Source organism: Alternaria atra (assembly GCF_907166805.1).
Source record: "Alternaria atra isolate CS162 genome assembly, contig: 23, whole genome shotgun sequence".
Lineage (NCBI taxonomy): Eukaryota > Fungi > Ascomycota > Dothideomycetes > Pleosporales > Pleosporaceae > Alternaria > Alternaria atra.
The window spans coordinates 2576025-2603593 of NW_025091321.1; the positions used below are offsets into that span (position 1 = coordinate 2576025).

The 27569-nt window shown below is 52.2% G+C and overlaps 9 protein-coding genes across 9 annotated transcripts; 6 read left to right on the plus strand and 3 right to left on the minus strand.

The window, feature by feature from the left end:
* Positions 1-3517: 3517 nt before the first annotated feature.
* ALTATR162_LOCUS4427 (uncharacterized protein) lies at positions 3518-4516 on the plus strand (the record flags this gene model as incomplete). The annotated part of the gene is made up of 1 exon (XM_043312038.1): positions 3518-4516. The coding sequence occupies one exon, from the start codon at positions 3518-3520 to the stop codon at positions 4514-4516; it is 999 nt and encodes a 332-aa protein (XP_043167973.1).
* A 2802-nt stretch (positions 4517-7318) lies between these two features.
* On the minus strand, positions 7319-8956 carry ALTATR162_LOCUS4428 (uncharacterized protein; the record flags this gene model as incomplete). Its single annotated transcript, XM_043312039.1, has 5 exons — positions 7319-7744; positions 7805-8196; positions 8247-8438; positions 8510-8771; positions 8822-8956. The coding sequence occupies 5 exons, from the start codon at positions 8954-8956 to the stop codon at positions 7319-7321; spliced, it is 1407 nt and encodes a 468-aa protein (XP_043167974.1).
* A 5347-nt stretch (positions 8957-14303) lies between these two features.
* Positions 14304-15061, plus strand: ALTATR162_LOCUS4429 (uncharacterized protein; the record flags this gene model as incomplete). The annotated part of the gene is made up of 2 exons (XM_043312040.1): positions 14304-14477; positions 14522-15061. The coding sequence occupies 2 exons, from the start codon at positions 14304-14306 to the stop codon at positions 15059-15061; spliced, it is 714 nt and encodes a 237-aa protein (XP_043167975.1).
* Positions 15062-15983: 922 nt separating this feature from the next.
* ALTATR162_LOCUS4430 (uncharacterized protein) lies at positions 15984-16943 on the plus strand (the record flags this gene model as incomplete). Its single annotated transcript, XM_043312041.1, has 2 exons — positions 15984-16037; positions 16092-16943. 2 exons carry the CDS (start codon positions 15984-15986, stop codon positions 16941-16943), a joined length of 906 nt encoding a protein of 301 aa, XP_043167976.1.
* Positions 16944-17493: 550 nt separating this feature from the next.
* ALTATR162_LOCUS4431 (uncharacterized protein) lies at positions 17494-17841 on the minus strand (the record flags this gene model as incomplete). Its single annotated transcript, XM_043312042.1, has 1 exon — positions 17494-17841. One exon carries the CDS (start codon positions 17839-17841, stop codon positions 17494-17496), a length of 348 nt encoding a protein of 115 aa, XP_043167977.1.
* Positions 17842-18429: 588 nt separating this feature from the next.
* ALTATR162_LOCUS4432 (uncharacterized protein) lies at positions 18430-19625 on the minus strand (the record flags this gene model as incomplete). The annotated part of the gene is made up of 2 exons (XM_043312043.1): positions 18430-19497; positions 19548-19625. 2 exons carry the CDS (start codon positions 19623-19625, stop codon positions 18430-18432), a joined length of 1146 nt encoding a protein of 381 aa, XP_043167978.1.
* Positions 19626-19957: 332 nt separating this feature from the next.
* Positions 19958-21091, plus strand: ALTATR162_LOCUS4433 (uncharacterized protein; the record flags this gene model as incomplete). The annotated part of the gene is made up of 1 exon (XM_043312044.1): positions 19958-21091. One exon carries the CDS (start codon positions 19958-19960, stop codon positions 21089-21091), a length of 1134 nt encoding a protein of 377 aa, XP_043167979.1.
* A 396-nt stretch (positions 21092-21487) lies between these two features.
* ALTATR162_LOCUS4434 (uncharacterized protein) lies at positions 21488-22376 on the plus strand (the record flags this gene model as incomplete). The annotated part of the gene is made up of 2 exons (XM_043312045.1): positions 21488-21635; positions 21688-22376. 2 exons carry the CDS (start codon positions 21488-21490, stop codon positions 22374-22376), a joined length of 837 nt encoding a protein of 278 aa, XP_043167980.1.
* An 876-nt stretch (positions 22377-23252) lies between these two features.
* ALTATR162_LOCUS4435 (uncharacterized protein) lies at positions 23253-26667 on the plus strand (the record flags this gene model as incomplete). Its single annotated transcript, XM_043312046.1, has 4 exons — positions 23253-23367; positions 23458-24098; positions 24149-24475; positions 24541-26667. 4 exons carry the CDS (start codon positions 23253-23255, stop codon positions 26665-26667), a joined length of 3210 nt encoding a protein of 1069 aa, XP_043167981.1.
* Between the last annotated feature and the right edge of the window lie 902 nt (positions 26668-27569).

Here is a 27569-nt window from a genome sequence, read left to right on the forward strand (position 1 = left end):
GACGCTGATCTCCGCCATGGACAGCGTAGTCTCGCGGAATCTAACCTTGATCTTTCTACCGTTCGTGTTACCGTCCTCTATATAGTAGGGTTTGCAAAGCGTCTTCACGATCGATATCTGGTAGTCTGTCCCGATGTATCAATGTCTCACATCATATTCGCAGCGAACCAAATCAATATAGCGCATCCCTACGTACGACCCATGCGTCATTGACCAAGATATGAGCCAGATAACCATCATAGACGCGTAGAGCACGCTCCATCACAAGTGCGATCTAAGCGCTGTTCAAGGCTAGCTATTTCCTTCAGCGATTTTGTTGAGATCGATACAAGAGTTTTGATCGAGTTCTTTGTATTTGCGATACCTTGCCGTCATAAGCACCTCTCCGCAAACTTGGAGTTTGGGTTGCGAAGGTAGTATGTGACTTGCTGTCGTGTTGCCCGAGAACACTGCTGTTCACAACGCAATCCACCAACCCCAGTGGATGAGCACATCGCCAACAAAGTTGAAACGGCAATACGGAAGGAAGAGAGAGAAATGATAAAGTGTTATGAGACCGTCAGAATCATAGAACAGACTATACCTACTAGAATCACGACCCTGTTAAGACTAATGCTAGTATATTCACCTAGCGTATTAGGAAGGCCCGTTTGAATATAACACTTATTAGACACTAAAAATACTTTATAACTACTAATACTTAACTAAATAATACTATATCTATATAAGGATAACGTACCTCACAGGTGTGTCGGTCACACGAGTGCGTCGGTCACTTTTGCCAAGTCCCCATCAAAACCAACCCTATTATGGCCCAAAACAACCCACTTTGGCGCTGTATAGTGCAGTGCGGCCTAGGATATCATTTAGAGACTACTTCTACGTCTTGCTTACCCGTTCGCGCGTTATGTCCAGTCCTATTGCACCGTCCGCAGCGCCTTTGCGTCGATTCACCCCCATCAGCGCGCACTCGCTTCTTTGCCTTCTTCCCATCACTACGCGCCCCGAACTCCTTTAGAGTTGTTAGTTGCAGGCCATCCTCAACCGTTAGGGTCCCTTTTGCTTTGACTCGCTTTCTTTTATGCGATTTACGTCGCGTGGCGGCCTCATTTGCAGCTCGAAGCTCAGCGATTTCCTGTTGCGTCAACACTAGCTTGTGCGCGATTATTGCTGCCCCCTTTGAGACCTTCTTAAACGCCTTAACCATAGAAGTTGGTGAGCTATTGGTATGCCTCTGAATCCTTGTCTTCACGAGCGTCGACTGCGACCTAAGTTCCAGGGTGTTGCTTGGGGTTTGCGACTGCCAGGGCGCGTCATTAGCAGGTAGTGGTGGGAATGGAGTGCGCAACTTCACATCAAGGCCCATTATGACCCGTTCTGGGTCAAAAGGGACCAGTCCAGCGCCTCGGAACCCTCCTTGGATATTGCTAGGAGTAAATGCAGCCTGAAAGGCTGCTATAAAGCATAGTAGAAACTCAGTCTTCGTTATGTGGGTGATCCGGTTGCGAATGAGGTTTTCGGCCTCGCGCCCGTACGCCTTCTTCAAAGAGGCAAAACAACCCACATCAAGTGGCTGTAGGAGATGCGATGAGTGAGCAGGCATACAGATAGTGATAATCTTGTTGTCCTTGCAGTATTGCTGGAAATGCAGCGAGGCGTGGCTCTCGTGGCCATTAATAACTAGCAGACGGTGTGAGCTAACAGTACGCCCTTTTGTATGCGCGTCAAAGTGCTTTAACCAGTCCAGACTAAGCTTGTTAGTAGTCCAGCCGTTGTCAGAGACCCCAATTACCCAATCCTAAGGCAGAGCTTCCTCTTTGTATCAAACAGAAAGGTGATAGTAGGCCTTGAAGATGATGAAGGGCGGAATGGCCCACCCTTTGGCATTAATGCCCTGTATGACTGTTGTCCACTCCCGGTTGCCTGGCTGGACTGCTTTTGGCCGTTCTCGTCGCTCGGAAGCTGTAACAACTGCTCCTGTTGATATAACGCCCATCATATAGCTAGCCTCATCGAAGTCGTAGGTGTCGTTATCTAGAATACCATACTTAGCTTTGATGTTGGCTACTAGGCCGAACCAGCCCTGGATCACCTCAGCATCCTCGCAGAGGGCTCTCTTGTAGTCGTACTTGCGATTGAACTTAACTGTAAGCTCTGGTTAGCGCTTTACGAACGTACTGGGCCATTTTAGGCCAACATGGCCCAGATTCCGCTCAGCGCGCAAAGAATTGGCCATATCAGCCACAGCTACGAGCCATAGGGGGAATCCTCGCGCGACTAGCTCAAGTGTATGCTGGACAATCACCTTATCTTCGTTGTCGTCTAGATTCCGTGAGTGAGGCCTGTAGTCTGCTCGTGAGCGTCGCCCAGCGCGTCGGTCGCTTAGTGTGCTTTAAGGGACAACGTAGTAAGCTGCAGCGCGTCGCTAAGGCATATTCGCGTCCTGTTTAATAGCCTGAAGCGCAAGCCGTACCTAACTTTCTTTTAACGCGTCTGAGTACTGTTGTTGGGGAGACATAGTTGTAGAAAGGGTAGTTTGATGAGGGCTTGGCAAAAGTGACCGACGCACCCGTGTGACCGATGCACCCGTGAGGTACGTTATCTAATAATTGCCTTCTCTTCTCTTTGTGAAAATTTCTTTAAGTTAGGCTAGCAATCGCGTTAGGCAGGTACACTAGCGCGTTAGCACTCGAGCGTTGTTCGAGAGACTTCGTACGCTAGCGCGGCACCTCTATGAGGCTAGATTCGATCTTAACTAATAGCTAAGATTGCTAGCTGTATATTAGCTTCATAGGAAATGTCTTGGACTTGATTTGGTGGAGCCATGGTTAATTGAAGTATGAGAAGTGCGCGAAGTTGGTGGGGTGGCCCCCCGCTTCCGCTTGCTTGTAAACCGCGTTGTTGGGAATTTTATGGGGTGGTGAAATTGTGGCCAGAGCGGCGCGGGGAAGTGATCAGCGATCCGTTGACTCGTGTGAAGAAAACTATCTTTGTACCCAATCAATTGTCCGACCTCAGCTTACAAACTTCCTCGTCACTATCTGTACCTCACTGGATGGACGATTCGGAACGTGCGTCAGCTTGACGGGACTTTCCGGGCTCCTGGGTTTTGGCCATCGGTCCGTCGATCATCGACCACTATTTTATGCACGCTGCTGCAGGAAGAGACGGCTCTCCCATAACTCTCTCTCATATTGTGGCAAAGGTGTCTTTGAATCATGACCCAGCCAAGCTTCTCGTGTAACCAGGGCATACCCTGATCGTCGAGTCTAAATGTTGCAGAGAGAGCTTCGTAACCCGTTGATTGGCAGTTCAGGCGGCAGGAGGCTGTATGTGCGCACCCACCCGCGAATTGAAGCGGTATATAGGAGCAAAGGCATATCGTTAAATCGAAACGATCAGCTCAATCCTACCATTTTGCGACACTCTCTCAACGGACCCCTTATCTGAGACTGCTCTCTCGCCTGCCATATTTTTCTGTTCAACCCCCCGGCTGTTGCTACTCGACCCCGACACTATGGCGGGCGAGTCAGGGCCCGTACATCTATCGTTGCCTAGGGCGATGACGATAGCTGCCTTCTTTGGCATGTCCCTGTCTAACTCGATCGAAATCCTCTTCTTCATCTTCGGCCGGTTCAAACGCCGCAAAGGGCTGTATTTCTGGAGCATGCTTGTCGCATGCATCGGCATCCCCGTCCATGCGATCGCTGTGCTGGTACGCATGTTCGGCCTGGTGTCGAACGTAGCCATGTCTTTAGCTGTTGTCCTAGGTTGGTGGGCCATGGTGACCGGCCAGGCCGTCGTGCTTTACTCGCGACTACATCTGGTTAGCGACCGGAAAAAGACGCGCTGCGTGCTAATCATGATCGGCACTAACTTCATCGTCCTCCATCTACCTGTTTCGGCATTGTATCTCGCCATCAATGTTCGCCCCTCGAACTCACTCACCAACGTATTCAAAATCTACGAAAAGACCCAACTCGTCGGCTTCTCCATCCAGGAGTGCATCATTGCCGGTATTTATATCTGGGAGGCCTCCCGCATTCTCAACCACGTTCTCGAATCCAGGGGGCCGCAAGGGAAAAAAATGATTCGGCACTTGATTCTTGTCAACGTCCTCGTTGTCGCACTGGACGCCAGCCTTGTCGTCACCGAATTCACCAACAACTTTGATATCCAGACGACCTACAAGACCGTCGTCTACAGCATCAAGTTAAAACTCGAGTTCTACGTCTTGAACCAGCTGCTCTTGTTCCTTCAGTATCCGACCTGTACCTGCTTCAACAGCACCTTGTTGCTCGGACAACATATTGAGACTCCCAACTTCAGCCTCCTGTCTCTGACGTCCACTCCAACGTTGCAAAGGCGGCAGAGAAACGATGCCACGGCTTCGTCGCAGTTCAGGTTGGAGCGCATTTATAGCGCGGGCGGGAGCGACGACTGCGAGTCTTTGCATTTCCATCGTGGCTGGCGACGCCCTGCACCCATTCTGCCAGATCTAAAACATGACTCATAGGCTGTTTAAGATTCTAAAGGCTGCGTTTGAATTTCTGCTAGCCTGACCTACTCTACCCTACCTTCTTTGCTGTGGTGTTGCGCCAGGTAACCAAAAACCTTCCTGGCATCCAGCAAGAAAACATTACTGCGCTACAATTGGACGCCATACTTGTTCCCAAGGTCCGCGACATTAATGCCGAATCTAAACTCGTTGACTTCGTCCTCATCGCCATCAATCAAGTGCTTGCAGATACGAGAAACAGCGTCACCAGCATCAGCCACACTTCCTACAAACGCGTTCGCCTCTGGCCAATATACATTTCCATCGAGACCAAAACCCCTAACGGCAAAGAATGTACCACTCTTGTTCAGCTCTCCTTATGGGCAAAGAACGCGCTTCAACCGTCTGTGTACCCTCTTACTTCCTTCACAACACTTGGATCGCGACGGAGGAAGTTTGTGACCCAGAGACGGTCGAGAAACTTGTGATCGCCATTCATGCGCAGGATCCGGAGTACCATCTCACAAACACATCCATGAGATGGAGGTTGAGCGCCGGTATCCTCATCATAATCCAATCAACAAGAAAGTCCTCTTGCTCCGGCGTCAACCGCTGCTGGTGCTGGTGAGCGATCGCGTAGGCTTGGTGGTGACCAGCGCGTCGTGCGCGCAGTGTCGATTATGAGATGCCGTACGCTCTAGAAGCTTTTCGCTGGCTTGAAACAACTCCAGATTCAAGATCAGCAATAACAGATTGTATTGCAGCCTCGCGGGCATCCATTATGGGTGATAGTGGTGATATCGAACTTCAAAGACTGTACTCGCGACGTTGGCGGGGTGCGCAGGAAGTATACCGTATGTGGCCATATTTTGTGGTGTGGCCTGCCGCCAAGCGCAACGGCAGCAGCATTTCGTCGTGACGCAGCTCCACGAGAGCGATGCTCCGTTCGTCGTGCCGTTGAGTCTGCTGAGCATGAGAGCGCCGTGAAAATCTCCTCACACCCTTTCGGGTGTCAGTGAATCGATTCGCGTAAGAGATGATGCTGTTCAGCCCGAGGGCTCATCGATGTGGAACGTCGAAAACATTGTCAGTTGGCGATGGGCAGCTCAGGAAACCCATTAGTGACTGTACTGTATGTGTTGTAATTGTTATGCTTAAAGGGCGTCCGGGCTCTGTTGTCGCATCTTGGGTTGGTGTGTCGTGACTAGATGGCTGCTGCTGCGTTCAATGGACGTGTCACATTGTGTAGCTTGCTCGCAGATTTTGTCAATCGGTCCCTACTGCAGCCACAACGGTAGCTCTACAGGTACAGAATTGACACGGAAAGGCGCGATGACATGTAAAGACCGTTGCGATTACTAGCATAATTGTTCTGGTTGCTGTTATGGTGGGTTCCAAAATGTCATTTTCTCGGTGCATGTCGTGTTGGTGGAGGTGATGGTTCTGAGGATCTCGGGGTCGTGCGCGTAGCTTCGCGTCTGCCGGAAGAGTGGTAGGTCATCACCGAGATTCACCTCATACCGTGTCTGTGCTCGCAATGCGTATGCACACAGGTATCGTGCGTGCAGCGGCCGTGGGTACCTGCGGAGCATGCTTTGGCGCACATGCTAGTAGTCAGCCTAGGTAATTCTAGAGTCCAAGAGAGGTTAATACAACCGTTTCAAGGTGCTGTTCGCAAACTTGAGTACACGTCCGGTCGTTTCAAAGGGAAGCTGCGAAGTCGGTGTGCGAGACCCACTTCTCCGCGGCTTTCTCCTGCGGGAAAGCTGCGGGGACAGATTGTAGTACTATAGGGCGTAGAAGGGTAAGCAGATAAGAAGCCTGTTGCACCCGGAGGCGGAGGATAAGTACTAGGCTTCAAGGCAACCGGGTAGGCTAAGGGTAGGTTGTGTTGCTTTCTCCGCGCGTTTTACCTATACTGCGATTTGGTCTGCTTTGGTTTTTGTGCGAGTTATCGGGCTTTGCGCCATTACTTCCCAATCCTCTATGCATTACTTCCCTGTCAGTCTCATGCTTTACTCACGTCTTCTTGTATTCAGTATGCTTAAGGAAGTCGTCAACTCAGCACCTCGTTCCTTCTACGATAGACCCCGCTATCAAACACAACAACAGTTTTTCTCAACGCCTAAGACACTGAGACTATACCACCGCAGCATTTACTCGCCAATATACAGCCAAACTAGGTTAATTACGACTGGATCTCAAAATGCGACAGCCTTAGTAGATTGTACGGAAGACTGCTGCCTTCACAGCTACCCCAACGCTGATTGATCGACACGAATGCCGACTGCGCCGCGAAAGCGGATGCCACACAGATCAAGGCCCTCCGGGTCGCAGTATGTTGCCAATCGAGAATTGCCCGGGCGACTACCGTTGCGAATCCTGGCGGTGTACTCTAGAAGCAGCCGCCCGCCTCTTACCTTTTATACGAAACCACAGGTAGTAACGAATAACACAACGCAACAATCTTGCAGGAACAACTCGCCCTTTGTTGACCTCCCTATTCTGATACGGCGAGCCCAGCAGGATGCAGCACCAGACAGATCAAGCACAGGCCAGCAGGCAGGACGAGTACCTTACAACCCCCCGGCCTCATGTTCTACCTGAGTAGAGAAACGAGCCGTGCAGCCGTCGCCAATCCAGTCAGTCTTTCTACACAACCATCTCCGCTATAGCTCCCTCATCGCTGCACTCAAATATTCAGGATACAGCACATACTGGATCAATGTACGATGTTTGTATTCAAATCATGCATATGCAACGCTAAAAGAACAGGACTAGAGCACTGTCAAATCATAATTCTCACCCCAACAGCCACTCTTAGTGACCACCACTCGAGTTGGAGTTGTCCGCGCACGTCCAAGCCTTGGTGCCGCCATCCTTGTTGTACGAGTCGATGATGCCGACAATCGAACCATAAGTACCACCGATGAGGAGGAACGTGCCAGCCACAATGACGAAGATGGACCATGCGACCATGCCCTTCCACCTCCAGTCGCGGTTGGACCGGTGCCAGTTGTCGTACAGCCACATGCAGCCCATGGGCTGGAAGCTCATGAGAGTGCCCAGAAGGGCGCCCACGAGTGAGACGAGACCGCCGAAGACAGGAATTGCGGACGCAATGACGTAGGCGGTCAGGGAGACGGCGGCGGTGAAGCCGAACCAGGTGACCCAATGCTTAGTGGTGGGGTGGCTGAGGTGCTTTGTTCCGCGCAGGGTGCGGATGAAGAAGTACTTGGCGACGAGCTGTGTGAGGTCAGTACCTTGTCCGCAAAGAGCAAAGGGAGGAGGGATGGTGGAACTTACATGAGTGACCAGGACGACGGACGCAAGCAGACCCGGAAGCGCGAGCCCGTAGCACACCTTCTTCATCAAGACACCTGCAGATCCCAGCGCAGGCGATGCGACGTACGATCCGCAGTAGTAGTACACGACGACGCCGATGGCGACGTAGATCGAGGTCATGACGAACTGGCACAGCGACAGGGCCTTGAAGTAGTCCTTGTGGTCCTTCATCTCGGACACGACGTTGAAGTACGCAGGGATACCGCAGAACGCGAAGACGATGCTGGATAGAGCAGCCGCAGCCTCAGCGAAGGTGGGCGACTTGAAGAGCTCGAAGTCAGACTCCCAGGGGCCGAATTGAGGCGCCGCAGAGGGGCGATCTTGGATGCTGACTGAGACGGTGAGGGTGATGACTGTAGTGGTCAGGGCACATTCTTTGGTGCAGAATTGCAGGAATACTCACTAGCTGACATGATTCCAGCAAGACCAATCCACGCAATCCAAGAGAGCTTGCTCAAGGTCTTGATCGAAGCAAGTGCGAAGCCCACAAAGGCGGCTACAGCCACGAAGACAGCAGTACACGTGCCATGTTCAGACAACGAGTTCAATCCGATAGAGATACCCAGCATACCGGAGCCAGCGACGCACGTCCACACTATTTTCGTCAGTCCACATTCTCAACTCTGGGGTTCTGGAGAACCATGTTTCCATAAGGTAAGGACCCACACAAAGCGAACGCCAGACCGAGCACCTCGCGGCCTGCACGCCCGAACAGCTTCTGCCCCACATCCTCGATGCCGTACGTCTCGGGGTGACGCATCTTGAATGTGCCGACCATGTAGCCAGACCACAGCGTGATCAATCCAATGGCAAGTAGCGAGATGATGCCCGGAATGAGGCCCAGGGCATCGAACGCAGCGGGAATAGACAGCACACCGAGACCGATCTGTGTCTTCATCATGATGATGGACGACCCCCACCAGCTGACCTGCTGGGCGTCAATATGCGTTAGGGAATAATTACAATATAGAAACATACGCTGCGGTAGTTGGGTCCTCCCTCGACGACCTCACCGAAGACCGCATCGGTCTGACCCTGCGCGTTGGTGTCCTCAGCCTTGAGCTGGCTGCCGTACTCGATGTCGTCGCCCCTCTTGTCGTTTGAGAAGCCCATATTGCTTTGATGTCTGATCCGGGGTATCAATAAGAGATGGCACGCGAGGATAAGTAGTGCCTCGAAGGGCGACGGTACGGTCTTTATGCAGAAATCGTCGGCCCGACCGACATCGGCTGGCACAGACCCAGGAACGATGTGGAGGTCGCCCACGGCGCGCCCATTGTTTCCCCAGGTACGTAGGTCCCCTCGCGGTGGTGGACACCGGTGGTTGATGCTCACGCTGGCGAATGAGCCTGGAGCCGCGAAAGACCGAGACAAGGGGGTCTGGAGCCGCATTGAGCCGCAAAATTTTGGTGCAGGTACAGCGAGGTTTTGCCGGACTAGGCCCAACACGGTAAATCAACTCCATTTTTTGCATCGTCGAATGTCGCCAGTACTAAGCGCCCGCGGATTGCAGGTTGAGCGCGTTCGAGAGCACTCTGGGGGAGCACAGGAGGTGTTGGCATACCCATGTGGCGTGCGCAAGCTTCACCACAAGACCGTCCACCACAGCTGCGTGCGACGATAAGCACGAGAGCCAGGACCGGAATAGGGACCAAGCAGTTCGGAGCAAGTGAAATAGACGCTTATCTTTTGTGGATTTCTGGGCTTACGTTGTGGGACGAGGGTCCGTTCAGATCCGTTCAACAATGCCTTCTGAGATAGCGAAATAACGGGAATACGTCATTCTTGTCGTGTTTTCAGATGAATTTTGTCAATATTGATGATATACATGGGTGCGCGTAGAGAGAGCAGAGATAGGATGCGCATATATAGGAGGTTGGAGTCGCGTGGAGATAGCACATGAATTGATGATCATAGTAACATTTTTTCTCTGTTACGACAAGCTGCAATGGTATACAAGTACGCTTTAGAAGCTTGTAGTTCGAATATCAGGACCTTAAGCGCTTTCATGCGACGCAGTATCGCTACATGGTGGTATCAAAATCGTAAACAATTCGAACATAGTCGTGTGCTGGAGCAGTACATGATATGGTATGCCGCAATGCCGTAAGTCATTACATGGTGGTACAAAGCGCTAGGAATTAATTGCGATGGGCGTACAAGACGCGGAGCAATTTGCGGAACATAGAGATAGGCGTCCGAGCGTATATGCTCGATGCGAGGGTATCGGAGGGAGGAGGACTCCGGAGGAATGCAGGTGGAGAACAGACCTTCTCCACACTCAACTGCCTCCCCGAGTCAAAGGACAGGCAGCTACGCAGTCAGCTCCAATGAGCACGGCTTCTGGAAGCATAGTGAAGCATGGCGGAGGCGTGGCTGACGCCTGGGCTGACCCAGTGCTGCGGTCGCGACCTGGGGAAGATTTGCTGTTATGTAAAGAGTCGGAGGATGCGGAGCTTCAGTCTGGGGACAGGTATTGTCGTTAGGTAAAATGTGCAAGGTACACATGGTAGCGCAGAGCCTCAATCTGGGGCAGGTGTTGTCGTTAGGTAAGACGTGTGGTAGCGTACGAAGTCCCAGTGGGCCCTAACATGACGAGGGTCCTCAAGTCGCCACCATTATTCTGGCTCGACGTAATACCTGCTCCTAGTGCTCTTGCGGATCTTGTTCCTCCGATTCTCCGCCGTGTGCTCCTTTAGCCAGTCCTTGATCCCGCTGACCCCAATGTGTTGCACCTGGTAGCCCTTTAACCTCAGGATCGCACGACCCTTACGCCAAGACTGGCGCCGACTCATACCGGAGCGGTCGAAGGAGGCTGGGGAGCGGAGACTAGGCTGGGATCCACACTTGCAAATTCCGCTGCTGGAAGATCGGAGAGGCATTGTGGAATCGAGCAGGATGCGGGGCGAGGATATGTGTTGGCTTATCTTTGGGGAGGAGGGGAAGTGTGGGGTGCGACGTGGTGGTAGCGGCGGTTGTGCGGTGTCTTTCGACGCCGAGTGAGTTGCCAATCAGGAAACCGCCGGAGCCCTGGAAGCCGTTTGTGAGTCGCTTGCGCAGGGTGTTGCGGCGCCATGGGTATGGCTCTGGGTTGGGGTCCTCGACGACGCTGGTATCGCCACCTGAGGGGAGGACTTTGTCTTCATAATCTGAGTCGCTGTCTTCCCATCCGTCGCAGAACCCGCGCAGGCGCCAAAAAAGGTTGAGGGTTCAGTCTTCATCGTTGACAGTGGGAACCTTGGGGTTGCGGTGTGAGGACGGTGAGCGTGCGTGCGTGCGTGCGATTCGCTGTAGCAGCGGCTGCGATTGCTTGAGACTCGAGTCAAGAACGGGGAGATGGAGTTGTTTGAGTAGCGACGCGCGCGCTGGACTAGGGAAAGACGACGTTGTAGGTGCGAGCCTGAGTGCCTAGGTGGATCTGGCGGACCAACTTCGAGCGTGCGCTCCAATTCTTCAGCAGGTGTCCGTGGAATGAACATGACCTTGGGAGGCTCCGGGCCCACGACCCGACGCGTAAGCACGTGGACACGTGTAATATCAGCGAACTAACTGGCTCGTAGCCGCTTCAGGTCTCGGAACGACGTTCTCGCCGCTGTTGCATCGTTGGGGTTGTCGCGTCGTGAGAAAAGGAAGAGGGGTTGTCGCCGCGGTTGGCTCGAGCTCGATCTGGTCGTAGAGCCTTGCGAATTGGATGGAACCTTGGAAAAGCGAGCGCGCGTTGCACGCTACTGGTTCGGCCACAGGTTTTGGTGTTTCTCGGAACTCGGAACGTTCCGATCGCCCTTTGCGTTCGCGACCTTCCAGAGATGCATATCGCGCGCAACGATGTTTTCGCGAGGTTTGACGATCGACTTTACATGCCACGGAAGCATTACATGACCGTGAGTATCGTTTTCACAACGAAGAGCTTTGGGCCTCACGAATCGATGCGAGATAACGGTTACCTGTATGCATGATGCTAGACGAACAGTCGTTCCAACACCCCCTGCCAGGAATGCTAGAACGATTGCCGGGCAGAACTGCTCGCACAAGCAAACTAAGACAGATGCGAGTGTGATGCGATGTCTAGCAAGTCGCTGCGACATGCAGAATGACTTACGGGCATGAGCTTTTTGACAGCTCTACAAACTCAAGAAGCTAAAGAGAACTGGCGCGATAGCTCATGATCTTCTCGCACCAACTCAAAGACGTCAACTAGCGGCGCTGATACTACTCGAAAGGTTATGCGAACCATACGGCTATCGCGCTGCGGGTTATACGGGCCATCGGTTTATACAGCAGCAATCAGCGATAACGGAATCATACCTCGATTCGACACCACAACGCAGGCCTGGGCAACATTCCCCAACTGCACTTGGGAGGACGTGACAAGGAGGCGTGGTTTAGAAGTCGCGACCCTCTCTCTGGACCTGATGGCTGATTGGCACAGCCGTGAGCCAGTCTGATGATCTGGAGGTGGATATCACCAATGAAAGCACAACGGAAAGCTTCGATCGCTGAAGCATAGATTTCACGTTGAATTCAGCATGCGAAGATACTGAATTAGCCCTCAAACCCTCTTGATTCTCTGATCCTGGCCAGCGTAGACACAGGGCCGCTGGACGAGGTATTAAGCTGCTCTGGGGAAGCTGTCGATCAACGACACCTGCAGACTGCGCGAGTAGGGGAGAGAGTTCATTCCTCTTCGTTCAAATACGACGGAGCCGGCCGAGAGACCTCAGATATCCAGAGAGATGGACTATGCAGGCGGCGGCCCATTGCTGACACGATGAGATAGAGACGCGCTATCACCAATAATGACATGATCACATTTGCCAGTTGGCCCGGTTGGTCCAATCGGTCTTATGTCAACTCACACCTCAGTTCTGCGTTAGACTAAGACGGAGAGATTGGTGCGCTGTCGAGGGTGACCTTACACTGTCCGTCGCACATCGCCACCGGCTTGCTCCGATTCTAAAGTCACATTACTGAGACAACGAAAAGATTTCACATAGTTTAAGACAGATCACCGCCAGCGACTTCACAACGCTACAGATCACGGAAGTTGCTACCCATAATACGAACTGCTCAAGCTAGGCGAAGTCGCCTGAATTCAGTTTAAAAACATCGTTTGGCATACGAAGCCTATCATGCGAGGTACAGATCACCTTATCTCTCATGGTTGGTCAGTGCCGTCGCCACTAACTCGTGAAGTTGCATCGCTAAATCTTCGCGCTGGATTGGTGCTCATGTTGCTTCCAGCACTCGTGAAGATGGCGGGACGGTGTGGTGCTGCAGCCAATCCCCAGAGGTACAAGCGATATAACCAGAATTGCATATCGGTATCCCGTTCCAGGCTTTCACGGGCACTGGAGGTGGTCTTGCCATGAGACATCTTGTGCCAAGCGGCAAGGCTAGCACGATACGCCAACAAGCAACCACGTTCAAACCAGGCCAGCGCCCATCAATAACGGCTTCATCATATCACATCGAAACGGTTTTAATATACCGATGCAGTAGTGATGGATTGTTGGCTGCATGTCAATGGCTGACTTGAGCGCATGGGACGCAATCTTTCCGTAAAGCAATTGGCAGTGAGTGAGGCGACGCACGTGCGGGAGGTGCGCATTGGTCTGCTAGACAGCTTGCTGTACATGTAGACGCTAATACCTTCTACAATACTCTAGTACATTACTTACCCCTCATAATGGGGGATATAACCGAATTATAAAGCAGTTATCATGCAGGACATGCTGATTAATTTGTATCCCAATTGTGTTCCTATTTAAAAGTTAGTATTAGTTGTGTTTAACATCTACTTCTACTACAAACTAAGCTTATGCTTTCATTAAAAGGCCAAGGTTGAAGTTGATTAAGGTTGGCGTTTGTGTGCGGAGAAATATCGCTAATGCTGCGACCACATACAGCGCCGTTGAATGCAGCGCAGGCGTAATCGACCACTATGTTTAGCCTGTTATCGTGGGTGGCTATTCTTGGCGTATGTCAGTCGGCTCGGCGGATTAGATGGAAGGACAGGACGATGAGTAGGTGCCCACGCTTCCCACTCCGTGGCCTGTTGAGCATCCAACCAAACGCAGCGATTGAACGCTTGATAACGAACACAAATGCTTCGAAGTACAGCAGAAGACCTGCATGAGCTATGTTTTTTCTGCGCTGCGTTGGTGTAGATATTCTCCCAACATGATTGTACATGCATATTGGAGGCTACGTGCTGTGAAATCTCGCTTCACGTAAGCACATGCAGCTCCAGAGCTACCCCGCACACCTCGTATCGCGAGCCTATATGGATGAAGGAGTTGTTACCTGGGCTAGCGGTTGGGCTGTGCCGCATTGCATATAGAATATAGATAATCCGTAGGCTGCAATCGCTTCTTCTTACTAGAATCGTCGTAGCCTTGAGCGCACACAACAACACTGTCTGAAATCATCGAAGGATATTTCCTCTAATAGCGATACCACTATGTACGCAACACTAGTGGCAGTATGGCTTATCTCAACTTGCGTGGGACTTGCCCGCTGTTATAGCATCAGTCCAAACTCGCAGTTGCTACTCAAAGCAGATCGTCTCGCGGCCGAACGCCTCGACTGGAGGACTCATCTTTTAACAAAGGATGACCAATCCATCGTGTTAAATGTATGTGGAACGTTAGATGCAACAACAACACGCTAATAGGCTAGTTTGATAACATCCCGACAACCGACGGACAAGCGGCCATTGGACTATACAACGGCCTTCTCTTCGAAGGACTGACAGTTGTTAATGTCTCCGAAAGCAGCGTTCTCGATATTGAGGACAAGGACTGTGCAACATCGCACCCAAACACCTTAGTCAGCTCGTTTTTTCCCAACGGCCAGTTCCCCCAGATCAAAATCGAAGCACCGCGGTCTATCGACGGAAATTCGTCCCTCATGTTTGATATCGTGTCCCTCTCCATCAAGCCACGTCAAAGGCGCTCCTCAGACTACGTGCTCATCGAGTACAAGTTCTGGCAAGTTCGAAACGGCAAGACCGAGGCCATATATGTAGATCAGGTTTTTCATGGTCATGGCCACCACGCCGTTGCCCACGTTGAGTTCGAAAAGTACGGATTCCCCCTCCACGACCTCACCGCTGTCGACATTGCTGTAAAGGAGGACAGCAGAGTGGACTTTGCGTTCTGTCTGGACGACCTAAACGTCAGGATCCATAACATGACTGGCAGTAAGATTTTTAGATAGAAGGTGTTGCTATCGTTGATTAGCGGAAGATAGATGAAGAAAATCGCGCTAGCATCTCGTACTCTTCAAACCCATCGATCGTGTAGCACTGAATGTATTCTAAGAGTTATCGGAAACTGTTTCGCCGTCGAAGTCGCTACTCAAGGTGGCTGCAGCCGGGCAGTTAGCCTTGAGAAGCTCATATCGAAGATGCGCACTGCCCTAATGCCAACCGCACCCCCGCCCGCGCCGATTAAGCGAATCGCTGACATCCATCGAAGGGAGGACGGGTACCCGCCATTCTCCATTGAGGGCAGATGGCCGACAGAGAAGCCCGCATACGTAAAGCGCGACCAGCAGTTCAATTTCCATCAATGTGTAAGGAAGGTACAATCTAATCTACAGTACACTCAGTCACAATGAAACATCCTATCTATCCTTTATTAAGTAATGTAGTGCCACGCCGCGTCGCAGTTAGCCTCAAGAGTGCTCGAGCACCATGTATGTGAATTGACTTGTATCTAACTAGCTCTGTAGTGCTGTACGTCGGCTCACACTAGCATTAAAGGCGCAGCATAGTTTAGTAAGTCGAGCTCTAGGACCGCAGTTCCAGTAGAATATATTTCCCTACCCTGCAGTGCGCTGAATTGTACTAAGATTGTAGCGGGTTATGTTCGACAGCAACCGTCTAAAGTCCAAGCAATACCCTGGTTGTACGAACCTACAAGTGGACAAAGATGTTGGCTGACGAAGCAGGCAGTTCGCTGACAAATACTTCCCTTCGAGAGAGAAATCACCCAGATTGTCAGAATTACGATAAATTATCATGATAACATCCAGTTTAAAAGGCACAGCTTGAATGTCTAAAGCTCCCCTGCTCTCAACTGCATTTGTTAGACCGTAAATTCGAGTATAAGTAGACAGCACTTCTCACTCAAGCAAGATGGACGAATTCCCTACGCTCAAGCAAATGGTGAAGACCACACACAAGACAGAGGTAAAGGATATTTTACCTTCAAATGAGACGAATTTGCTCACATAGAAAAACCAGTACCCAACAATTGCCCCCAATAACACGGCAAATTCGGCAGCGGACAAGATCGTCTTCGTGACAGGAGGCGGAAGCGGAATTGGCTTCGCAACCGCTCGTGCTTTTGCTATCGCTGGTGCTAAGGCCATCATAATTGTCGCACGGCGTGTTGAGACACTCAAGGAGAAGGCTGCTCAGCTGGCTGCAGAGCTGCCTTCAACTAAAGTCTTGACTTTCCCACTTGACATATCCAACGAGGATGCTGTGAACAAGGTCTTCGCCGAGGTTCGAGATCGCCTTAGTGCGGATATCGATGTCGTGGTGCTCAGCGCCGCAACTATGATGATAGGTGTTCCGGCCATGCAATACAGCACAAAACAGCTTTACGATGCCTTTGGCACCAACGTCATCGGAAATATAAACGTTGTTCGAGCTTTCCTATCGACCATCGATCCGAAGAGCCCGGAGTCCAAGACTAGAAAAATAATTCTCGACATCTCGACACACTCAAGTTACGAGCGCTACCCTATGCAGGCGATGTACGGCGCTAGCAAGCTAGCCTTCACCCACTTCGTAAGACACATCGGGGCCGAATATGCACGTACCGGACTACGCATTCACTCGTATCATCCGGGCGGTATCTTGACGGATGCGACGCGCGTAGGAGGGCTGGACGAGGACTCATACGCATGGGATGACGTGAGTCTACCGGCAGGATTGGCGACATGGTTGGCGAGCCCAGCGGCAGCGTTTCTGAACGGCAGATTCATCCTGAGTAACTGGGATGTGGATGAACTTGCTGCTTTAAAGGATACCTTTGAGGCAGACGAGGACTTTGGTAGGATTGTTCTGAAGATTAAACCAAAGCCGTAAGAGCAGAGGTTGCAACAGGGGAGCGCTTACGGAGCCCATGCACGAAATGAGTTCAAGAATGTGCTTCCATCGTATCCCCAGTGATGCTCCAATAAACCTCAAACGAAGCTTGTGCAAATCATCACCACATCAACGCGATCAACGCGCTACTTCGTCGTCGCCGTGCTCATCGAACTCGATGTCCCTGTGCTCGCGGATATTTTCCCAAACTTGCCCCTTGCACCTCTTTCTACGCACGTGCCGGACATCGAGAGATATCTTGATGATCTCTGTGCCTCCAAAAACGGTGAGGGGGAAGTTGGCGGTGGCATCTAGTCCTTCGATAACGGAGCACAATGGGAAGGTGTCTGGGACTAAGGAGACCGATGCTCGGATGAATGCGTCATCTAGTGAAGATACTAACCTTGTACGAAGCTGGGGAGAGATAATATCTCATAGCATGGCGCGGCTTATCACGGTGACGCGAGTGACTAAGAGCGCTTTCACAATTCCTAGGTCGATGTTTGGCCTATATATAGTTGGCTTTAGTTCATCGAGATTGTAAAATGAGTTACGGGAAATGGTTGCAGTACTCAACATGAGCATATACCGCGAATAGGACATCCTTGTTGCTAATCAAGGACTTGTAGAACTCGGAGCTGTCGACATTCGAGCGGGCGACCAACGGTATCGTGCCGTTAGGCAGGTCGTTCTGGCCACCGAAGAACCGAGCCTTCATCTGCTCCAGGTATCCCCTCTGGTAGGTTTCCGCCCACCTCAAGGCACGAGCGCTCATCTGCTTATCCAAATGGATCGCTCTCGATATGTTGTCCAGGCGGACGCACTCGCGCCTTGCAGAGTCAACCTGCTCGTCGACGAACGCATCGAACTCCGCCAGGCTGCGCTCTGCTCTAGACATCATCACACGAGCTGTAGGAGCCGCGCGGCCTGGTTGGTTGCTAATTTGAGTGCTAGCGCATTAGTATAGAGTTGGCCACCAGCGAGCATGTTGTTATGTGTGGCTACTTCGATGTTGTCAATCATTACAGCAGCCGTGAGCAAGTTTATGAAGTAGGAGTGCATTCTCGCAAACCCTCCGTGACAGATGCTAGTTTTCGCACAGATGATATTCCTCCTCTACAGCCACTCTTTCTAGTCTGTCTTAGGGCCGATAACGACCATTAGATCTAGATGCTAAGAATGACCCTAAGGTCGTCCTCTCGGGTATTAAACTATAGTGGAGAACACGCTGTACCCGTTTGCGAACAGCTGGTGGAACACTACGAACGTCACCGGGAAGCTAGCGGAGAACTAGACCTAGACTGTAGGGATTCTAGCGTAAGAGAATGAGTTTTTGGAGAGGTTGGACAAGTGGCAGGGTTTGAAGTTGCTGAAGCATAGTAGTCGTGGATGAGAAATTTAAATTTGATATCCTTGAACCTTCACCGAAAAGCCTCTTATGCTGTGTCGCTCCTTATGCTATCTAAGAACGTCCGGATTTTGTAGTTTAGATTGCGAGGCCGAATCCAGAGAAGAGACCTGTAGGGTCAACGACAGCCTTGATCTTCCGAAGCCTTGCGTAGTTGGCACCGTACAGCCTAGAGCTCCACTCCTTTACGCTGAGTTCCGAGTTCACGTAGTTCACAAAACTGCGGAGCGGGGCCGACTTCTTTAAAGTATCCTCAAACGGCTTAAAAAGATTCTGCATGTATGCAACGCCATCGCTTGGCCAGACACCACGAGCTCCAACGCCATCAACACGGACCAGCCAGAGGTTGTTGCCGTGCGCGAATGCATGAGCGCTGTCAGTGATGTCACGGCTGACTCCGCCCCACAGGTCGATGAACCCAGAACCGGTGATATCGGTCCGGTTAAGTGTACGATATCCATTCAGCAATGCTTTTGCTTGCGTCAAGGTGAACGGGTGTTGGTTGGTCGTGGTCCACGACTGAACGAGCGAAGCGCGACCACCGAGCGTGCCTCCAGTTGGCAAGTTCATGCCACTACCAGCTGCTGCTACCTCCGAATCCCAGAACGTTGGGATGATAGTCTTTGTCAGGTTGATAGCCGGGCTAATTGATTGGAGAGACTCGACAAGTGGCGCAATGGCGGAGTCAAACTCTGCTTCCGGTCCATAGAAGAAACCGGCAGATGCGAAGTTGGACAAGGTAAAGCGCAGGGAGAGTGTGTCTGGCGCCTGACCATCAAGAACCCATTTTTGGATCGCTAGAAGTGCAGCAGAAGCGGCATCTTTGTCCACTTCACCGATGGCAAGCGAGTAGCTCACGGCTCCGTTGTAAGGAAGCTCGAATGTCTTAGTCGTTGCAGAAAGAGCAACTCCAAAGTTCGAACCAGCGCCCTGAGCTGCCCAAAGGAGATCCGAACCAGGACCAGCGTTGACAATGGTACCGTTGTACAGCATGTACTCAACGGAAACGAGATTGTCAGAAGGGATACCGAGAAGTCTGCTAGTCGTGCCGAAGCCACCGCCGAACGAACTTCCAGTCAGGCCGACATGAGAACCTCTCACGTGCGGGAAGTGACGCCTAAAGTTGTCGTGAACGTACTTAGCAGTCTGTATTAGTCAGTACCGTTTCTTCTCATGCGTTGTCTAGGGCTATTTACAGGTCCCACGTTTGATCCACCTCCGAAGGTTAACTGTTTCGTCGAATCATCGAAACTCAGCTCGGTGAACGCGCCCATATCAATGACAAGATTGCCGGGGGTGCCAAAGCCGTAGCCTTGGAAGGAATGTCCACGACCAAGTACAGATACCTTCACTGACGCGTTCCGTGCACAGCCAAGAGCTGATGCGACATCGTCTTTGGTCTCGGGGAAAGCGACAGAGACAGGCTGTCGTGGGAGTCGGAATTGGAAGGACGCTGTGTCGTTGGCCCAGGTTTCATCCGTTGATATTGTCGAATGTACGCCTGCGCTTGTGAGACAGGTCTGGATGCCGTCTGCTTTGCTGCTCTGGCCCTGCACAAGGGTCGGTAGATGGACCTCATTACCACAAAGCAAACTCTCCTCGCAAGATGGACGAACAGCTGGAAAACCGTGCCCTCTGGCTCTCTTCTTTCTCCTCTCCGCCGGAAGTTGTTTGCCTTCCTGTGCCTACTGTGACTCAAGGTTCGGCGGTCATTCGTGTTGAAGCTTCATTCCTGACTCCATACACGGACGCCGTACACAGTGGCAAGATCGCTGCGCTCAACCTCAAACCACCTTTCGTACCGAATCCAGGTGCTATCGGCCGCGTCCACGCCGTGGGTTCTGATTCGGTTAAGCTGAAGCATGGAGATCTAGTCTTCGTGGATTCAACGGTTCGCGCAAGAGATGACCCCAAAGTCATCATCATGCAGGGCCATCACGGGGGTGATGATACGGAGATGCATCGCAAGCTGATGCATGAATGGCGCGACGGATCGTTGCAACAATTCCAAAAGGTGCCGCTGGAGAACTGTTTTTTGCTGAATGAGCAACGTCTCCTGGGCGAGTTGAAATACAATCCGGCGGATCTTACTCTCCTCGTGGTTTACATGGTGGCTGCCGGTGCGACCATCGAGGCGGCAAATATCAAGGCGGGTGAAACCATCGCCATCGGTCCGTCAGGAGGCTCGTTTGGTGGTGCTGCTGTTGAACTCACGCTGGCTCTTGGGGCGAATGTCATCGCATTGGGAAGAAACAAGCACAAACTGGAAGCCATGAAACTCGCCCTTGGGAGCCCTGACCGACTACAATACGCCGTAATGACAGGGGACTTTGAAAGCGATGCCGCCGCGATCAAGGCATTGGCACCTGAAACCGGCATTGACGTTTACAACGATTGGACACCTTCTGAGTTCGCGACACCATTATACCTCTCGGCTGCGTCGCATGCCCTCAAGGGCAACGGAAAGGTCGTGATGAGTGGTGGCGCGCATGGGGATATCGTGTTCCCGCACCTTGCCATGCTGCACAAGAACTTGAACATGATGGGAAAGTGGATGTACCACCCTGCCACAGCGCAACTTGTTATCAATATGGTCACAGCTGGAACCTTGAAGATTGGGAAAAAGAACAGAGCTGAGGTTGCCGCCTTCAGCCTCGATGCGCATCACGCCGCAGTCGAAAACGCCGCAAAGAACGGAGGATGGGGGAACTTTACGGTAATCACTCCGCACGCAAAGTAGTTAGTATAGTTGTAATAGATTGTTAGCGGCCATGTGTTGTGGTTGTTGTTCTATTGTATGTTGGCGGTTGCGCGTAGTCTTGCAAGATCGTTGCCTGTGCAATGCTGGTGAGAAGGCGGGCAGCGAACTCCCGACTCGCCTGCATGTTTCCCGAAGCTGAAACACGAGCGAAGAGACACGATGACGGCGACGATCAATGCCACAAACTGGTTGGCTCCGGCTGAAGGCGATGAGTAAAGGATGCAGGCGCCACTCGCCATGCGACCTCCCTAAGTACAGACGTGATGGTGGTAGGCGCAGAACAGCAGGTTAGAGACGACTGGACTCCTTAAGGCTGCAGTCGCCGTTGCCTCATCATCACCAACACCACTGTCGCTCCTTGCGGACTGTATGAATATGTTCGCGTCTATTGGGCAATGGCTGCTGTTCGCGCCCGTCTTCGCGCTGGGTGTCGCTGCGCATCGGGACTGGTGGCTACAGGGCCTGCCGCGATGTTGGCGGGATTGCTTGGGTAACACAGACGACGGCTGCGGTTATAGAAAATGTAAGCTGCCCTCTCGAGCACTCTGCCGCGACTTGTACTGATGGCCGTTCAGGCATATGCCAGACGAGCGAAAGCAGCGCCTCGTACCTACCCAGCGCTGTTGCGTGCGCCGTCTCCAAGTGCGATGCCGACGATTGGGCCCTCGAACTCGTCCTTGGGCCGCTAGAATTGTATTGCGATGCGATAGGCTGTACCATACCCGCAGAGGTGGTGGACGATGCATACGCTGCTGTCTCGAGTACATATGAGCCAACAACGACGACGCGCGAAGCCCCTCCCTCCAACACCGCCGCCGCACCCGAGCCAACGAGCACCAGCGAAGGCGATGACCATGACGACGACGACGACGACGACGATGACCTGACAAGCGCAGTCAGCACAACTATAACCAAAACCACCATCGACAGCGACGGCAACACGCTGCAGATAGTTGTGCCGATAGTCATGGACCCAACTGGCATCAGTACTGGGACCATTGTTACATCGACTGTGGCTGGTGGCTCACCAACGGCCGCGATCTCATCGCCTAGCCCAACTGCCCAGCCTTCCGCTCCGGCGCCGACACCAAGCGCCACAGGCGTGTCGTCAACCTCAACCTCATCGGAGTCGGAAGAGACGGATCCCCCGGCCAATGGCAACGGTAGCCCGTTCGAGAACATGCAGGCTGGTGCAGGAAGATGGACCGTGTCAATACCAATCATGGCACTTGGTGCACTCACCGTGCTCGGGATGCGCATGTAGTTGGCGACCATCTGCAGCCATGATTGCTTCCTTTCCACAATGTAGGAACCTGGAGGTCTCTTCGTAATTTAAACAATACTACGACGACTACGTTGTGACAGCTGAGAGAAGGAGGATACGGCGAGGAATTGCATGGCAGAGACCGAGACCACGGTAATTCCTGTATGATGATACCAACGGCATGACCAAGTTTCCAATACCAAAGAATGCAAACCCCGCTTTTGTTAACTGACCTCGAAAAGCACAATGTTGAAAGCCCATGGCTGCACGTTTGAAGATCATGATCGCCAAAGTCGCCAGCGTTTGGTTGACATGCATCATGCCACCGCTTCGACGAGGACAGCCAATTGGGATGGAGCTAATGCCAAGTTGCTCCGCACGCATTGCGTAGCATTGTCTTTCGCAAGCTGCACCCCTTCCTGAACAGCATCACACTTGTAGTTTCATTCTTCCTCGGTTTCCAACTGCATCTCGTGTGTTCGGTGGCTTTGCATGTGCTTCAGCCTCAAGCTCGGCCGACATCAGAGTTCCCCCGTGCACCGACGTGAAAACCTCCGACACGGCGACTACCCAAAACGGCAACAACAAATCACCGTGCTTCAAATCCACGACATCGACCGAGGCATCTTCCTCTCCAAGCACCAAAGTGGTCCCAACGCGTCAAGGAGGTAGCACTCGGAGCGCGCGAAAGGATTTACTGTGTTTCAGTGCGTCATTAAGCAAACGACGTGGCATGGGTTGGTTTTTCTGAAGCATTATAGATAGAAACGTCTCTCCGGCCTCCACCACCAACCCACACATCTCCAAAAACTCGCAAAGATATACCCTAGCCTTTTGCTTTTCTTGTTGCTTTCTACAGTTGTCGATTACACCAGAATGTCGGAACTTGAGCCAATCCCCGGCCCACCAGGCCTTCCTATCGTTGGCAACATTGCAGACATCGATGCAACGAATCCCATACAGTCCATGTGCAACCTGACATTAAAATACGGTGAGTCATGATGTTGAGATGCATGTCTACTGTCCTGCTGGCTTCGTGCCATGTGGATGGAGTTGAGACGAGAATGACTAACGAGTGCAGGTCCAATATGGAAGTTCTATCTTGGCGGCGAGCGTGTTGTCATTGCGAACCAAGCTCACATGAACGAGATATGCGACGAGGAACGGTTCTCAAAGATCATAGCAGCATCACTCGAACAAGTCCGAAACGGTGTGCACGATGGCTTATTCACATCCTACGGACCACAAGAAGAGAACTGGGGTATCGCACATCGTGTTTTGCTTCCTCAACTAGGACCCCTAGCCATTCGTAACATGTTCAACGAAATGCACGACATTGCGTCTCAACTTGTGATGAAGTGGGCACGACACGGCTCTGAGCATACCATTCACGTCACAGACGACTTTACACGTTTAACTCTCGATACCATCGCCCTCTGCGCCATGGACTACCGTTTCAACTCGTACTACTACCAAAAGATGCATCCGTTTGTTGATGCCATGGCCGATTTCCTCAAGACTAGCGGAGACCGCGCTAGGAGAGACCCCATCTCGCAGATGTTCTACGGTGCGGAGTCGCAGAAGTACTGGAGAGACATTGAACTACTACGCAAGACTAGCATGGATGTCATCAAGACGAGGAGAGAGAATCCAACCGACAAGAAGGACCTACTCAACGGCATGCTCAACGGTGTCGACTCAAAGACTGGTAAGAAGATGACAGTAAGCTATTTTGAACCCTTGGCTGAAGAATTCTCCATTAACGTCAACAGGATGAGAATGTTATTGACAACATGATCACGTTCTTGATTGCTGGACACGAGACAACTTCGGGTTTACTATCTTTCACTTTCTACTACCTACTGAAGAACCCTCAAGCATACGAGAAGGCGCAGCAAGAAGTGGATGATGTGATTGGCAAGGGACCGATTACTGTTGATCACCTCACAAAGCTTCCTTACCTGAATGCTGTACTTCGGGAGGCTCTTCGTCTCCAGCCGACTGCGCCTTCAGTGGGCATGACGGCTAAAGAAGACACTACGATTGGAGGAAAGTATGCAGTCAAGGCAGGCGTGCCTCTCGTCGCACTATTCCCAATGGTAAGCCAACATTGCGCACTGTTTTCACATGCATAGCAAGCGTAACAACTAACACTTCAATGCAGGTTCATCGCGACCCAGTCGCATATGGTGAGGATGCCGAGGAGTTCCGTCCCGAACGAATGCTTGATGCAGAGTTCGAGAAGCGCAATACCGAGTTCCCCAACTGCTGGAAGCCGTTCGGTAACGGCATGCGAGCTTGTATCGGAAGACCATTTGCCTGGCAAGAAGCCCTCTTGGTGCTTGCCATCCTCCTCCAGAACTTTAATTTCACCATGGAAGACGCATCGTACCAGCTCCAGATCAAGCAAACGCTCACCATCAAGCCCAAGGACTTTTACATGCGCGCGCATCTCCGAAGTGGCATCTCCGCGACATCGCTCGAACGTAAATTGGCATCGGTTACTCTCAACGAGCCTCCGCCAGCAAACGGTGCGCCCGGTGTGAGGAAAGAGAATGCCGCCAAAGGCAAGCCCATGGCTATCTACTATGGCTCCAACACCGGCACATGTGAAGCGCTCGCCAACCGCCTTGCCAGTGACGCCGCGAATCATGGCTTCAATGCGGAAGTCGTAGACACCCTAGATGCTGTGCGCGAGAATTTACCCACCGACAAGCCCATCGTTATCGTCACAGCCTCGTACGAAGGAGCACCTACAGACAATGCCGCACACTTTGTCAACTGGATCGGCACATTGAAGGGCAAGGAGCTGGAGAACGTATCGTATGCAGTCTTCGGGTGCGGTCATCGCGATTGGGCAAAGACATTCCACAAGATTCCAAAATATCTCGACGCGACTCTGGAGGAACGAGGCGCGACCAAGATGGTGCAAATGGGTACCACTGATGCCTCTTCAGGGGATATCTTCACTGACTTTGAGACCTGGGAGGACCAGGTGTTCTGGCCAGCCATGCGCGAAAAGTATGGGTCTACTGAGGTCGATGGCGAAGGTTCGTTGGAGACTACTCTTGATGTCGAAGTCACAGCGCCCAGGTCATCGACATTACGCCAGGATGTTCGTGAGGCTCGTGTCGAGGAGGTTGAGGTTCTTTCCAATGAAGATGCTTCCGAGAAGAGACACATCGAGATCAGCCTTCCATCAGGCATGACATACTCTGCGGGAGATTACCTGGCCATCCTACCTTTGAATCCCAAGAAGAACATTCAACGTGCCATGCGACATTTCGGTTTGAGTTGGGATTCGATGCTGACCATCTCTTCGGCCGGCCCCACGACGCTTCCTACGGATACTCCCCTCAGCGCCGTCGATATTCTCGGCGCGTATGTCGAACTGGCCCAACCCGCTAGCAAGCGCAATGTTGTTGCACTTGTCGAGTCTACACGTGACGAAGCCGAGAAGAAGCAGCTAGCGCATCTCGCTGATGAAGCCTTCAGCGCTGAGATCACCGCCAAACGTGTATCCGTCCTTGATCTCCTCGAGCGCTTCCCATCCACGAAACTGCCACTCGGCGTCTTCCTGAAGATGCAGCCACCGATGCGCGTACGCCAATACTCCATCTCGTCGTCGCCTCTATGGAACCCCAACAATGTCACCCTCACCTACTCCGTCGTCAGCGCACCCGCCCTGAGTGGCCAAGGCCGGTACGTAGGCGTTGCTACGAATTACCTTGCGAACCTTGCGCCAGGCGACCGGTTACATGTTAATGTGCGGGCTTCGCACCAAGCCTTCCACTTGCCGAAAGACTCCAAGAACGTGCCCGTCATCATGATGGCAGCAGGTACCGGTCTCGCACCGTTCCGGGGTTTCATTCAAGAGCGGGCAGCTCAAATCGCAGCGGGCCGCAAACTCGCACCTGCCATTCTCTTCTATGGCTGCCGATCACCTTCCAGCGACCTCATGTACAGCGATCTTCTCAAGCGTTGGGAAGACATGGGCGCAGTCTCCATCCGGTTCGCTTTCTCGCGTAAGACGGACGAGTCGCATGGCTGTAAGTATGTGCAAGACCGTGTGTACCACGACCGCGCCGATGTCATCGAGCAGTTTGAAGCCGGTGCTAAGCTCTTTGTCTGCGGATCGCGCGAAGTTGGGAATGGTGTGCAGGAGACGCTTATCAAGATTGCCAAGGAGAGATTGAAGGAAAAGGAGGGGCGGGAGGCGGATGATGCCAAGGCTAGGGAGTGGTTTGAGGGTCTGCGCAACGAGCGGTTTGCTACTGACGTCTTTGAGTAGATGTAGGTATGTACTATGTAATCTGTTTACCACATATTCTGCTCTCCAATCACAGTGATCTAAACTCTAGGTGATGTCTTCGATTCCGGTAGAGTTATGGACGGCGACGGAGAAACTTGACCGCCATGTTGCGTTGTAACCAAGGTTAGGCTTGCGCGCGCACGTCCTGCGGGATTGCTCCGCCCATGGGCCCAGCCCCGCCCACACACACCAGACCCTGAAATACCCGACCTTCTCGAATATCACCGAGCAGGACTCGTTGTGCTCGTTGGCATGCAACAGCGCAGCGAACTATCTCCACACAAGGGATGCATGGCGCCTGATGTCGAAGACACCCCCACTGAAGTTGTCGACCACGTCGTGCTGCGTGCTGTACCGGTGTCGCAGCTTCTGCCAATAACTGCATCTCCTTCCCCTTACAGCGCGACTTGGAACGGCCTGGCGATGGGGCGGTCAGATCTAGGTAGGGTCTTCCTCCAATGCCTGGGCCGGCTTGGAATTGATGAGCCCCATACAAGATCGTCAGGGCCCACGGGGCTTCGTGTTATCTGTTCCCGATGCGGTTAAGTTGCGGCTCATCTCTTGGACCCTGACTGAACTTTGGAACAATCAGAGTACGAGGCGATAGCAACCAAGTCTTGCAACACCTCCCGCAGCGTGCGATAAGCTCAATGGCTCGCAACCATGGAAATGAGATGCCTATCCTTGTGCTGGTGGTCTCTTCCGGCAATCTTGCCTCTTCCCCTTGGCTCACCGCAACGTGTTCGTCCTAGACTGCTAGTGCCGACTGTGCGCCGACGTTGAAATCTCGGTTAGAGACCCACTGTTTTCCTAGACGCGAGGCGGTGTCTTGTACACACGGTTTCCTTTGCGACGTTGAAACCTAGGTCGAGTGCTTTGAG